Source organism: Nestor notabilis, unplaced genomic scaffold (genome assembly GCF_000696875.1).
Source record: "Nestor notabilis isolate BGI_N333 unplaced genomic scaffold, ASM69687v1 scaffold22742, whole genome shotgun sequence".
Lineage (NCBI taxonomy): Eukaryota > Metazoa > Chordata > Aves > Psittaciformes > Psittacidae > Nestor > Nestor notabilis.
Window position 1 is genome coordinate 552 of NW_009917276.1, and position 14,200 is coordinate 14,751.

The following is a 14,200-nucleotide window of genomic DNA, read 5'->3' on the forward strand; positions in this document are numbered from 1 at the left end:
ATGCACATGCATACACAAACAAGTATCTTCTTAGGATGGATTTTCTTGGGTGTGTTTCAGCTTATGTTCATCACCTCTTGTCCTGTCATTGGGCATCACTAAGTGCATGGCTCCTTTCTCCATTCCTCCCCGCCGGTACTTACCAGCATATTGCTGAGTTCCCCCTACCTGAGCCTTCTCCAGGGAGAACAGTCTGAGTTCTTTCACCCTTTACTCTTACCAGAGATGCTCCAGTCCTTTCACCATCATCAGCCCTTTGCTGGACTCTTTCCAGAATGCTCATGTCTGTCTTGTACTGGGGAGTCCACCGCTGGATCCAGCATTCCAAGTGTGTGTCAGTAGTGCTGAGCAGAGGAGCAGGATCACCTCCCTCCACTTGATGGCAACATTCTGCCTAAAGCAGCCCAGCAGGCTGGGAGTCCTCTTTGTTCTGGTCCTATTGCCGAGGGAGCCCTGAGGACTCCAATGGAAGTGCTGACAGCCCAAATGCGCTCATAAATAGTGGCTGAGGACGAAAAGTGCAGCAAATGGTCTTCCTGATGCCTTTCAAAAGTGCTCCCTGTCCAAAAGGTCTCTTCCTCATGTACCTTGAGTAACTCAGATGCTCCTTTTTTCAGAATACAGCAGAAAGGCACTTGGAGGACCCTCCATGGATTGGTGAGCTCTAACCCTCAGCCCTGTCACATCGAGGAGAGCTCTGCTCCCTATACACTGGAGAGGAATTGGGGTATTGCAGGGTCTTCTGCGGTATTCCTGTCCTGGTAACTTCCAGCAGATTCACATGGGAGGGGCTGGATGGGCTGACCCTTTCAGGAGGGAATACCTGGGGTCTCTGCAAGTACAAGGATTTGACCTCTACTGTTTCCATCTACCTTTGCTCTTCAAGGCTTGGAGGAGGACTCCAGCCTCTCCTCCCATTCCTGGAAGCTCAGATCATCCTGACACAGAGAGATTAAAATACCACCATTGTGCTTTTACCCTACGAGCCTAGAACTGCAGACTCCAAAGAGCATGGGAGAGGTGGCACCCATACTATGGAGACAGCTCTGAGCAGCTGTCCCAGAGCAGCAATGCCAGTTCTGGGGTGCACTGCGTGCCGGGTCTACCTCTGTGTGCTGGAAAGTCAGGGTTGTTCCTGGCATCTTCTCTTTGCCTGCAGGGCAGCTCCACCCCTGCCACACATCCCATCCCATCATTGTGCTGTTAGTTCACCCGTCTGCTGTGTTTTCCCCCCCAAGAAGCAACTCTGCTTCTCCAGCATATGTTAGTGTCTGTTTTTTGTGAAGGCTAAAGGGGAAAAAAAACCTCAGCCACAAAAGCATCAGGAACATCCTGACAGTGCTAAGACATCCACCCTTTCTGATAGCCAGTGGCAATGCAGATCATACCCAGGTACTCTATCTATGAGCCAAAGCACCAGTTGATCTGCTGGCTTCATAAGGAGGATCAGAAAAGCTGTAGCTGTAGCTTATGGCTTCGTAAGAAGGATCAGAAAAGCATCATCCAGAAGGAGATGCCAGGAGAAGAGCTGGCTCTCTATGTGGCTTGCATATCATGTGAAATAGGATGGAAGGGGAACAGCATGCAGCCCTAGGCATTTTTTCCCCATTGTTGGGTACTGTACATGGTCCTTGAAGCTGCATACCTCATGTCTCAGGAGCACTGGGTTGAGGTTGAAGGGAACCAGCACAGGGGATAGTCTCCAGTGGTGTCAGTCTCTGTTGTAAATGTTCCAAAACCTTGGGAGGTATGAGAGGATCTGTCTCCATCTGGCCTTGGTCTCAACACCAAAAGAGCATAAGGAGATACTAATAGGATTGTGCCTTGAAAATAAATCACCTCTCTTGCCCTGCTGGCACTCATCTGAGGCTTAGGTGTCACTTTCCCCACAACAGCTATACAGCAGAAACCCTCATAGACTTTTTCAGTTCATGCACTGGCCTAGAACCCAGAGCTGATTAGGCTGGAGAAGCATGAGCTACCATAGGGGAAAGTAATCAGGAAAGCATGGAGCTGAGTTTCTGCTTATATGAGAGCAAGAAGCCACCCACCAAATCTCAAAATAATATAGCTGAAATTGCTACAGGACTATTGTTGGCCTCTAGTCTGCTGGTATGATGCTGCTGCAGGACCAGGACCAACACCAGAACCAGTCTCAAGTGCCCAAACTTCAGGGAAACCATTTTGATCAAGTTAACACCCCATGCTGTGCAGGCCCTGTGCTAATACCTGTATCAGTGTCTGTCACAAAACTGAAACTCAGCATGCAAAATGGTTCCGTCCTTGTTTTATGTGGGCTGGTTGGATGTTTGACTACTTCTTGAGTCCTGCTGAGTACCCAGCCTAAGCTCTACAAGCCACTTGCCCCACATGTTACCTGCCTGTTATTGCTCAGCTTGGATATGCCATGGCCAGGCCCTGTCTCCTTTAGTGGTGTCCTGCAGAACTGCCTCCAGCTTACTTCCTACATCCATGCTTAGAAACCGAGTCATTTCTTCATCTTATCTCTGAACAACACGCTGGGCTCCTTCAGGCAGGTTCTCCAGCTGTTTCATCACCCTGCTGGCCCATGTGAAACCACATGCAACAAGCCAGGGCCAGACTTTCCAGGGCAACGTGTCCAGGATGGGCCACAGGGCAGTGACTCCCAAGCCAGAAGCTCCTGCCATCTATGCTGGCTGGAAATGGACCCAAGAGTCAGAAGCAGGAAAGCCAGTGTGTAACAAAAATCCCTGACGGCCACAGTTGGAACCGTCCCACATTCTTTCAGCAGGCAGGGACCTGTACAGCCTCCTCCCTGAGGGGATCAGGGGAAATTCATTGCAGATGGGTGCCCAGCCAAGGAACCCATCCCCTCCCATCAGCAGCAACCATAGCCAAACAGATAATCCAGATGAGAAGCCTGGAAAAGATTCACAGAAAGTGTATGAAGTGTCAAAAAACCTGGGGAATTAAAATTCCCCGAGAGACAGCCTTGATCTGGAGGTGAATCAGGGCTGGAGGACAGTGCTCGTGAATTTCTACCTGCTGGGAGGGGGACAGCTCAGCTAGTGACATCCTATCTCAGCTAAGGTGATGCTGTGCTTTCTTCACGTGTCCTTCTCCAAGGGCTGCAGAAGCGGTGCCAGGCACAGGGCAGTTCATCTCTGCCTCTTGTTGGGGTTGAAGAGTAAAAGCAGACAACAGCCTTTTGTAAAGCCAGTCTTTCTGAGCAGCAGCATGGCCACTCTACTGAGCTGAGTGGCTGCTACATGTCTGGAAGTGGCTGGAAGGAGCCAGGCCAACTTCCCCCTCTTCCAATCAAGCTGTTCTTGCATTGCATCTATTGGAGGAGTATGTCTGCAGCACACCCAGCCCTATGCATTTCTAATTCCAACACCAGCAGCAATAAGACCCTCCTGGGCTGCAGGCCCTGGCCTTTCACATGCCAGCTCATCTCTTGCTAAAGGGGTTAAATAAATGCTAGACAAGGGACAGGTGAATTACAAGAGGGATGAGGATTAGGAAAGCAAAGCAACCTGGCCCTGACTTCCCCCTCACCCAGGCCTTGGAGGTGAATTGGGGATTTTCCATTTCATTAATTTTACAAGGGGTAATTCCCACCACACAGCATCATCCTCAAGAACAGACCCATCCTGGGCTGTGTCTCACCCTTTCAATCAAAAGTCTGCACAGCTGAAGCACTAGACAGGAAAGCCATGCTCTATTAGTATCCAACAAAGGTAATAGGCAGCTGATACTGAATTGCCCACAGTGGAAAATACAGCCGATACACAGGAACAAGCAGTATTTTTTTTGTTTTAAAGTGAGAAGCAAAATGGATGCCAAACCCCACAGACGGTGTGAATTTGAAAGCCCCTCCTGGTTCTCCCTGGAAAAGGAGCATTACATGAATTGCACTTGCTGCCCAGGAGAAGCAGCCAATCGTTCATCCCTGGTGCCTGCTCTAGAGAGCAGTGCTGTTCCCAGGCAAAAAGGCTCTGATGCTTTAGGTAGAATGGGGATCAGAAGGCTGTCCCAAAGGCGTACAAATCAACTCCAGTACATTGGGTTCATTAGGAACATGCACACACACAGGCAGTAGTTTATTAGTCCACAGACTTACCACAGGGAAAAAAAAAATAATAATTAAAACTTGCCCAAAATAGGGGTAGGTTCCCAGTTTTGCCTGCTCACAGATTAACAGTGCTGAGGGTCCTAAACAGGTCTTGTGCGCTCCGATTGGAGTGTGGGGCAGGAGCTGGATGCGCATTCACAGCCAAGATTCAAACCTCTCACATATAAAGGGGCTGTGTACCTTCAGCCGCAAGGCAACCAGGAGCCCTCCGCTGCCTCCAAGCCACATTCAAGGTCAGAGCAGCTGCAGCAGTTTTAGTGTGTGTGAGAGGGCAGTTGGCTCAGCAGATGCTAAGTACTGGCAGCACAGCCAGTCCTCCAGTTCAATGCTCCGCTCCGTGTCCACAGCCCTCTCTGCAAACTTCATCATGAGCAGGGCACGCTTCATGTCCACCCAGTTCTGAAGCACCCGGCGCAGGGCTTCCTCATGGCTGAGGGGCTGCTCGGTGAGGTCTTTCCGGGGCCCCCAAAGCAGACATTGCAGCATCCGCTTGGCCTCGGTGATCCGCACGCGCTTGATGGGATCTGCTTCCAGTAGAAGGTGTGCCAGCTGCTGGAGCCCCCGGGAATAGATGGATAGGCTAGGCAGAGCAGGGAGGTCCTCAGGGCTGTACTCCTGCTCCCTGAGGTGTACCTTCTCCTCAAAGGGGTTGGGCTGGTGCAGCAGCTCATAGATGAGAATACCAGTCTGAAACTCATCAAACTTCTTGTACTGAGAAGCCGACACAATCTCTGGGGCCAGCCGGGCCTGACTCTTCTTCAGTTTGGAGTCTCCAGTCCCTGGCTTCTGTTTGGCTTTCAAAAAATTGCTGATGATGAGCCGTGGTAAGTGTTTGTCATCTTTGGCTTTCACACAGCTCATGGGGGGCTTGCAGGGGACAAGCAGGAGGTTCTCCAGGCACAGGTCACGATGGATGATGCCGTGCTCTTTGAGATGCTCCAGGCCATTGCAGAGCTGGAGGAGCAAGAAGCAAACACGACGTTCATACAGCTCTGGCTTGGCTTGGTGCAACAGCACTGAGTCCCTCACGAAGTCGGCAGTGGTCTGGCTCGGCACCTCCCGGGTAATGACCACCACACAGTCGTGCTCGCTGGCAGTGCGGGAGGGGTGGAGGCCATCCCCAGGAATGCTTTTCCCTGCATCAGGGGCCAGCAGCATGCTGGAGGGGACGGAGGCCACGAAATGCCCGCAGTCCTGCTGGATGTTGAAGTGGACTGGCACTGCAGGGCTGCAGTACGAAGCAGCCGCCTTGGATTCCTGGGTTTTACAAATCTGTGAGGAGAGACCAAAAGAAGAGTCTCATCATTCAGTGACAGAGACAGGGCAGAGAACAGAAGGTGAGAGGAGGGTTCCTAAGCTGAGATTTGCAGATGCTAAGGAAGACATCATTAGCTAGAAGCAGGGTGAGCATTGGTCTCTTTAGTGCTTTAAAGTAGCTCCTGGCTTGAGGATCTTTCTTGTCCGGCAACACCCCAACCTTAGCAACCGGATGTCTGTGTTGCATTTCTGGGCATGCTTCCTTTACCAGGCAATGCCTGGTAATTGCAGGAAACGAGAAAGGTAGTTCTCCCATGAGTAACTTCTGGAGATTCTGTTTCATTGCTGACAGAAGCAACATAGCTTTTACATCATGACATCATCCATATTCCCCCCTGCAACCCAAATGACATTCAGCAGAGGGAAAAGCAAAGCCTGTGGCAGAAGATGTGCTGCCTTCACCTCAGGAGATGGTTAACACTTGCCATGGAGGCCCCATGTGATGTGATGTGATGTGGCTGCAAGGGTGGCCCTGTTTGAAGTGAGGGAGTGAGGGGTGGACAGAGACCTCCAGCACTTTCTTCCCACTTAACCTTTCTCTGGTCCTGAGCCCTGGAGCCATTTTCACATCCTCCTCAACCACCCTGCTTCTTTGTGTCAGGTAACTACTCTCAAACCCCTGATCAATGGCTAAGGGAAACTAGCAACAAGCTGTAGTCATCAGCACAGGTCAAAAACACCAGAGAGAAAGTGGGAGCTAAAAACAGGCTTAGAAGTAAGTGAGAGTGCGGCAAACTCAGGGAAAATAAAAGCATTTTATAATCTAGACTCTCTTAAATCCACATGACTTTTATCTTCATTTTGTTCCGTATTTTAGCTTTGTGACTGCATTAAAGACTAAACAAACTCAAACCCGGGTTTATTATAGGAGTATCCATTAGCTTATGGGGCCTTCTGGCATTTCTATTATACATGGGTTTTCCCCCCCTTTTTATTTAGCCATGTATTTATATCTCACCCACAGGAATCAGCAACAGGCTGAAACTCAGCATAAAAGGTTTCAAACCCTGGAGCGTGCCACTGCCAGTCACAGCATGTGTGCAAAATCGGGCAAGAAATCAATTTTGCCTCAGAGTTAAAATAAATGCAAGAATAGAGAGGAGCTGGAGAAATGGGCTGCTTTTGTATTCCTCTAGCAAGGGTTTGCATCTAGGCATTTGCAGGTAATTCACTCAGCTTAGACGATACTGTGGAGATGGGGCATTTCAAATCCTTATTGTCCTTGCTTTTCTAAACAAAAACACCCTGCCGTGGCTGCATGCTTATTTTATGGAAAGACAAGCTCTGGAGAGCTAGGCGGACAGCAGGTTAGCACAGTGAGATGCAGAAGGTCCTCAAAAGAGGAGGAGGAAGCCTTCCAGCCCTCTGTGGAACAAGACTGATTGTTCCTTCCCACATAGGTAAGACATGTAAGGCTTAGCAAAAGGGGAAGGAATGCCTGTGAGAGTTTGGAAGAGGAGAGTCTGGAAGGGAATGCCTGGAAGAGTAACTGCAACCAAACGAAGACAGGGAGATCTTCACCAGCCAACCATTCATCATGACTTTGGCTGCACCAGAGGTATCTCCCATGCAACAAGCTCCAAGGAGGAGCCTGGGGCCAGCTTAGTCACACACCTTTAAGTGGAGAAAGAAGCCCAGGCGTGGACCATATCTTGGCTTAATTCCTCTAAAGCCATTTCATGTAACTCTGGCTCCTTCTAACTGTTTTATACATAGCTGTGCCTGCCTGTGTACAGCCCAAACTCTGGCTCCAGCTCTTCAGTGGGCTCCTTGGCTCAAGTCAGGTCCTCTGCCCATTTTGAGCTCTCCAAGCCCAACTTTAACTACAAGCCTGTGATCAGTTTCATGACAGAAAATCTGTCCCAGAAGCCAGGAGGGGCAGCTAGAAATCAGCCAGTCGCAAAGTTTCACAATTATCCTCTACTTCAGCAACCAAAAGGAAGGTGGCACACAGGAACATTGCAGGATGTGCATGCATGCACATGTGTAAGCACAGACAACTTCACTTAATGCTGGTGCAAAGTACGGCCCTGTTGGAGCGGTTCTGGCCTTGTTAAGGCTCTCTGCAGTGTAATAGTGCAGAGTAAGCCCGTATCACATGCAGGGACACAAGTGTGGTCCCATAAGAGGCTGAAATGTGCTGGCTTTGGCTTGGCAAGAATTCATGCACTACAGCCATAGAGCTGAGCCCCTGAACCCCACCTAACATGGCAGGCAAGAGCAAAGGGGGTGTGTGCCACAGGGAACTGCAGATTGAAAAGGAGCACACCAGTTCACCACACAATTCTTAGGTTTCAGAGGGACAGTTGCGATGGATTTAGGGATAACACACAAAAGAAGCTGCAGCTTTCAGTGCTGGACTATGGGTATTGGTGCAAGATCACATCTAACTCCATTCTGGTTATTTACAGCCCTCCTTTGGGTTGACTACTTACTTTAGAATGTGAACTGGTTTTAAAACATCCCCTTGGGGTTTATAATAGTTGAAACGATTCAGCAGAGATTCTTCGTTTTTTCCCTTTGCTTAATGCATCTCTGACATCTGCTTTTTGGGGTATTACTTTAGGTTTCGAAAACAGCCTGAAGAGTAAGCAACAATGAAATGCCTCTAGGGTTAAGTCAGAATAGAAATTAAAGGCTATTTATTCAAGCCGTAACATGGGTCAAGAACCCAGAATCCCTGGGATGTCCATGGAACAGGTTGGATAAGCTAACTTATCCAGGTTTCAAAGAGCTGAACTATTGCACCTCAAGTTTCCACTTCAAACATGGATTCCACAGAGTTACAGAAAAATATTTCAGACCTGACCTTACACAGCATGTCTGGGTCAGCCTCACATTGTTTAACTGAGATCTGCAGTATCTTAATGCCTGTAGTTTCAAGATCATATAAACTCTCACATGGTTTCTGGGTCAAACCTTCCACTTAAAAGGCAGGCAGAGACAAAAATGCTGTCTTTTGAAAAGCCTTTCATCAGCTTGTGTCATCAGAGGTGAATGCCTCTGAGTTTACAAGGTAGTATCTGCACAAAGATATTTTTAGAGAGAAACTGGTTGAGTTTCAGACCCTACTAGTCTGCAGCAATAAGCATCTGAATGGCATTTGTTACAACTAAAATTCCTCCAAATTAACCTTTGCAAGCAGTAGGGGAAAAGCGTCAGTTTTGGAAAGGGTTTTGCTTGCCAAACTTCACCTGTGAGAAAGACAAGCAGAGAAAACAGGCCACTGTGTGCTGATGGTGCTTCTCAAAGGTGTACCGCTAAATCTGCTTCCCACTCTTCCGTTCGAATCCATACACCAGAAAGGGGGAAAAAGAAGCTCCAAGGTTCAGTCCCAGCTCAGCTACGGACCCCCAAGCAGCCTTGGACCCTGCAGCAATTTGCCTCATCCTCCCAGCTGGAAAATGGAGATAAGCTTGTATTCCTCCCGGGTGGGGACTTACCTTCACAGCATAGGTGGTAGAAGGGTCCTTGGAGCAGGTGGCACAGTAATATATCGCATCCCCTGAGTCACAGCAGGGCTTGTTGCACGCCAGCTTGAAGAGCGACCAGTTGTTCTCGCTGAAGTGCAGCTCGTTCTTCTGCTCCCGCATGAAGCAGTCCTCACACTTGGCAACCAGGCGCCGCACGGACTCGGCATAGAGGGCCCCCAGCTTGGCGTACACCCCCTCCTTGCTGTCGATGTTGCTCAGGAGGTTGTGGAGCTGGAGGCTGGAGCCTGATGACACCTGGCTGGACACACTGAGCTGCGAGGAGGAAAGGGACTGGAGGTTTCTGCTGGGGACACAAGCCCCTGTGCTCTTACCAGTGGCTGAGCCCCAGTAGCTGTTTCCTTTGGAGCTTTTCTCCAGGGACTCAGAGGAGGAGAAGGCGCCAGGGCGGCCCCCCAGGCTGACTGGGTGGATGAAGGGAGGCTCCTCTCGGAGGCACACATTGGTCTCGGAGTGGCTGACATTCAGCCTGGGGCTGGGAGCATCAGCTGCTCTGCCTGAAGATGTCTGTCCTCCAAAAAAGCCGTCTGGAGAGGACACTGTTCTGCTCACAGTCTTCTTCTGGGGCAGAGGGGGTGGGCAGCTGGGGGCAGAGGAGGGACCATCCTCAGCGGAGACAGGAAGGAAAGGGACAGGGGGAAACACTTGGCTCTCAGCTGGAGGAGGCGAGTGGTTTGGCTCAGAGGAATGCCCTAGGAGACAGCGACACACAAGAAGATGCATGAGTGGCCCTTGTGGGCTGGAAGCACAATTCCCCCTCCATGTCCCAGCCATCCCCATAGGCTACCTCTCCCAGGGCCCTGGCTGGGAGTAAAGCAGCAAGCCAGGTTACATCTGAACCCAGCGCATAGTCCTCATCTATTCACGGCTGCAAAGCTTCACTGAAAGGGTTGGGGATTTACTCTGGTTTAACAGAGCAAGTTCGCAAAGCAGGCTGCATCTAGAGAAGTGTCCACCCCCTTAAACCACTTCCCTATGAACTTGCACACGAAGTAGTAAAATGCTAGTAGAGGGTAAATATTTAAGCTGTGATGTCATCCACAGAGAGGTAAGGACGAAGCACTCCGGATATGTGGACAATCTCCTAACCAGCCTGTTTCAGGTGGGAGCTGCCACCCAGTGCTTCAGCGCCACAGCGCGATAAGGAGACAGTGACTCACTATGCAGCTCCCGCCCTCCAGCTGTACCAGAGCAGCCCAAGGAGTATATTGAATCTCTCTCTCTGCCTCGCACTGGGTAAGGATCACCGGGCAAGGCCTGGGATTTTGGCAGTGTCCATCCTCCTGAAAAAATCTGGTCCCGCCCCCACTGCCTGTGCCCAAGCTTATTGCCAGACCTCTTTGCTCAGAGAGCAGCCTGGCCCCACTATGTACCCCAGGCAGCTCCACGTGCCATCTGCACATGGCTTGCACTGAGATAGGTGGCTCATTCCAGCTAGCTATCCCAGCTGTTTTCCTACCCTGGCCAGACTGGAGACAGGTAATGCAGTTGCATGTCATAGAAGAAAGGGAAAGAAAATTAAAAAGGGATGCTTTGACGTTGAAATCAATAGCAGTAATTTCAGGTCATGGAGACAGAATGAATAAGGAGTGGAGGGGTCTGCAGGGGAAATTAAAAGAAAAGACATAATTATTTCAGGGAATTTTCTATGCCACTTGAATGACAGGCAGGACTCTTGATAAACTTGAGCTCTGCGAAAATGTTGCATGCAAGTGTAGACCTTCAAAGATGCATGGTGGGATTTTGCTCCAAGCTCCATTCCAAAGCTGCTAAGCGGTAGCAAGCCATCCTGCTGCTGAGGGTTCAGATGCCAGCAGGCACTTCCTCACTGACAGTAGCTTTCTGCTTGCTCCACAGGAATGCCCTGGGGCAGTTTCATGTCAGCCTGAAGCAGGCACTTGCCTCATCACAACCCTAGTGACTCACCAGCTCTCATGCACAACCTCCTTCAAGTGCAGGGGCTCAGATCCCGGAGCTCCCAGCCTGTCCTGGCATGCCACATGCAGGCTCAAATCCACACCAACTGTGCCAGAGCAGCTGACAGGGTCTCACCACCTGAGACCACAGATGCCACGACGACCTGATCCGGTCCTTCCCCACCAGAGTTTGGTAGCATGACATCCATTTTCATTTATCCTCTCCACTGCTAAGACTGGCTGTACACTCCTGCTGCAGTACACCCCATCCTGAGCAACAGCGTTGAAACACAACCCAGGAATAAGCAGCACCAATTTTGTCTTCTGCAAATGATGAGTTTCCCATGCAAGGCAGTTTTGGCACCCCATTTCTGACAACATGCTCAGAAACAGCTCTGTGGAAAATGCTGTGAATCAGCACATGTCTCTCTTGCTCTTGTTCCTAGGTGCCAAGCTATCTGACTCCCGTTGAGCCCTTGCTCCAGGTGTCTGCCTGCATTGTACACCCAGTCACTCTCTGGTCCAGCTGCTCTGTAGCTGTACAGTTAACTGTGGAGCTCATGGCTCAAGAGATGCATGCCCCAAGCTTTAATGAAAGCCAGACATCTGCATCATACTCTGCCAGGTCCATGGCAAAGATCTCCTCCATTAAAACCCTGTCAAAAGCCACATACAAGGATCATTCAGCGTGGCATCTCTTGCCACTTCCAGTCCAAGAAGCTTTGATAGAGGATGCAGCCAACAGAAATTTTTCAGCGTGCAGCCCAAGAGCAACTCAACAGAGGCATCTCTGCCAGGACATGCAGCTGAATCCCTGTTTCAAGAGGCAAGGTTTACTTGACAGAGTCTTACAGAACAAATGTCAGTGGTGGAAGCTCTGGCAATCGGTCCACATGCCTAGTCCATAAATGCTAAACTGCTCTTACCTTTTACTTTGTGTGCTGCTGGGCTCTACCCCAAGCAGGGGTAACTAATGAAAACCTTTCACAACTTTCCTACCATTGCTCTGCACCTTCAGCATAGAGTCCTTCTGCCTGTCAAGGGCTTAAAAGCTTCCCTCCCTCATATTTTAACATCTGACAGCACAGACAATTGGTCGGTGCTCACCTCACTCAGTGACTGACTGCACAGCTTCTTGCTTGCATCAGCAAGAATAACTGCATTCCGGTTACTCACTTAAAAGCTCAACTTTCCCAGGATGACTTGAAACAGTTGCTTCTGTCGGTGGAGGCAGAGAAATTCTCTTGTCCAGTATCACTTTGGACAGCAAATTGCTTCTGTGCCCAGCAAGTAAAGATAAAATATGTGTGAGTTTTTCTTCCCCCTGTACAATTTCCTGGCACAGTCTTACTCTCAGGCTCCAAGTTAGCAGTGGAAAAATGGAGTTTCCAGAGCTCTAGTTCTTAATTTTATTGCTGCACATTGTTGCTCTTGGAAAGAGAGAACTTCCACTACATGAAGGCTGCTTTTGCAAAGGAAATACTTTCTGAGCTGCTGAACACGTTAGTGCATGTCTAAGTTACGCACTGATGAAAAAAGTGACTTCATAGTAAGTATTTTTTAATCTCAGTTAAACGAGTGCAGGCAGATTTTTTCCCCTTCAAGAAATAACTGGCAACACAATGAGAGGGAGAGATCACCTCTAGCACAAGACTCTTTCTGGTACTCTTCAAATCTACAAAGGACGTTCTATGGTAGGGCTACTTGTGACCTTGTTCAGCATATGAAGCACAAGCAGGATAAGGACAAATGCTCTCAAATAGAGGTTTTATCCAGAGAAGAGGAGAGCTACAGGATGAATAATTTTGGCACTTGCCAAAGGAAAGAGGAAAAAGCATGATCTTGGCCTGACTCTTCCACATTCATCTTAAGTGCATCAAGAGGCAGAAGGGTAGAAGTGGAAAGATGAAGGGTTGCTGAGCAAACTAGGTGATTGGACCCTCATGATCTCTGTGCTGAGGATGCTGCCCTAGCAGTGGGCCTCAGGACGGAGGTAACTCTTTCCTTAGGTCCAGTGAAACCTCTCCCACACCCTATGGTCACTTACTGCCATCGCTGCCAGTCTGTGTGTCTGAGTCCAGGCTGTCGCTGGAGCCCGCAGTGAAGCTGACGTGGACGCTCCTGAACGGTGGGCTGAGGCTCTCAGCAGAGCTGTTGCTGACCCTCTCCAACTCAGTGTTATTTGGGTTCATTTTCAGAGCATGCCTAGAGAGAGTGAAAAAGAAGAGTCAGAAGACAGATAGTAAAAGATACCCTGCATGCACTTGTGCATGGAGACTCAAGAAGAGAGCATCCTTAGCTTGGTCTCTACACATCCATGCAGACACTGTGCAGCCTTGTACCATGCCACAGCAGCTCTTTCCTGTGCATTTTTCTTCCTTCTCTAGCACCTGGGGATCACATCTCACTGACACTGAGTAGATTATAGGCTTGCAGCCCCCATACCAGCCCCCTGCAACAAACCAGCTGTGCTTGAGCAGAGAGAGCGCGCTAAGCCAACAGTATCCAGCCCCACTCTGTGACTTCTTTACCTAGCACATGTGGGGTCCTGGACCACATCCCATCTTGGCTACCATCACTGGGAAGTGGGGACCTACCAGTGTTTGCATTCAGTAAAGTTCTCAAGGGAAGGGAGTGACATCCCTCCTCCCATTTTACAGAAGGGCAGGTTGAGGCTGGGTGTCAGAACCCAGGTCCTTCATGGTGGAGGCATAAGTGGAAGAAAAGTCCATCCCCAGCAGCTGTTGTCTCCTCAGTGCATCACAGTAACAACTAACACCTTGAAAAGAAGTGCCTCTGCAGAAACAAGCGTCTGCCAAACTCAGGACTTACCATGCAGCTTTTAATGTAAGAGCTACAGTCTTCCATGCAGCTTCTAGCTAAAATAATAAATAAACAAACCATAAACTGGGCTTATAACCTGCGAGGTCACAGTTCAAGTGATCAGTTGTAGGCAAGCAGGACTTTTTTCTAAGATAAAGAATTTCCCCTGCATTTTCTTCATTTTTTCCTCCTTGGAAACAACAGAAACTGTTGAAATCAGGAAGCACATAAGAGCTCCAAGACTCCTCCTTGCTTTGGTACAGTTCAGACTCTATCAGCTAGCAAATGAAGGCTATCGGTCCACGTTTTTTTCAGTAGAACTGCCAGTCTGCTGATACAATTCAACACATCATTGATTAAGAATGTAAAAAGGTTAGTGGCAGACTCGTAAGAAAAGAAAACGGACTTCCACCAGCTATCTTGCTGGAAGGTATCCGGCGTTTTCTAATCAGAAGGCTGAATGGCTGCTGAGAAAGACAAACAAAAGACGCGCAAGACCGTTTTCTTGTGGCACCCTCCTCGTGTGCACAGGATCC

At 49.4% G+C, this 14,200-nt stretch overlaps 1 protein-coding gene across 1 annotated transcript; it reads right to left on the reverse strand.

The window, feature by feature from the left end:
• Positions 1-4,057: 4,057 nt before the first annotated feature.
• On the reverse strand, positions 4,058-13,046 carry LOC104401546 (tyrosine-protein kinase SgK223-like; the record flags this gene model as incomplete). Its single annotated transcript, XM_010009151.1, has 3 exons — positions 4,058-5,389; positions 8,878-9,617; positions 12,889-13,046. Coding segments are annotated over 3 exons (1,936 nt in total), but the record flags the coding sequence as incomplete, so codon positions are not given.
• Positions 13,047-14,200: the final 1,154 nt, after the last annotated feature.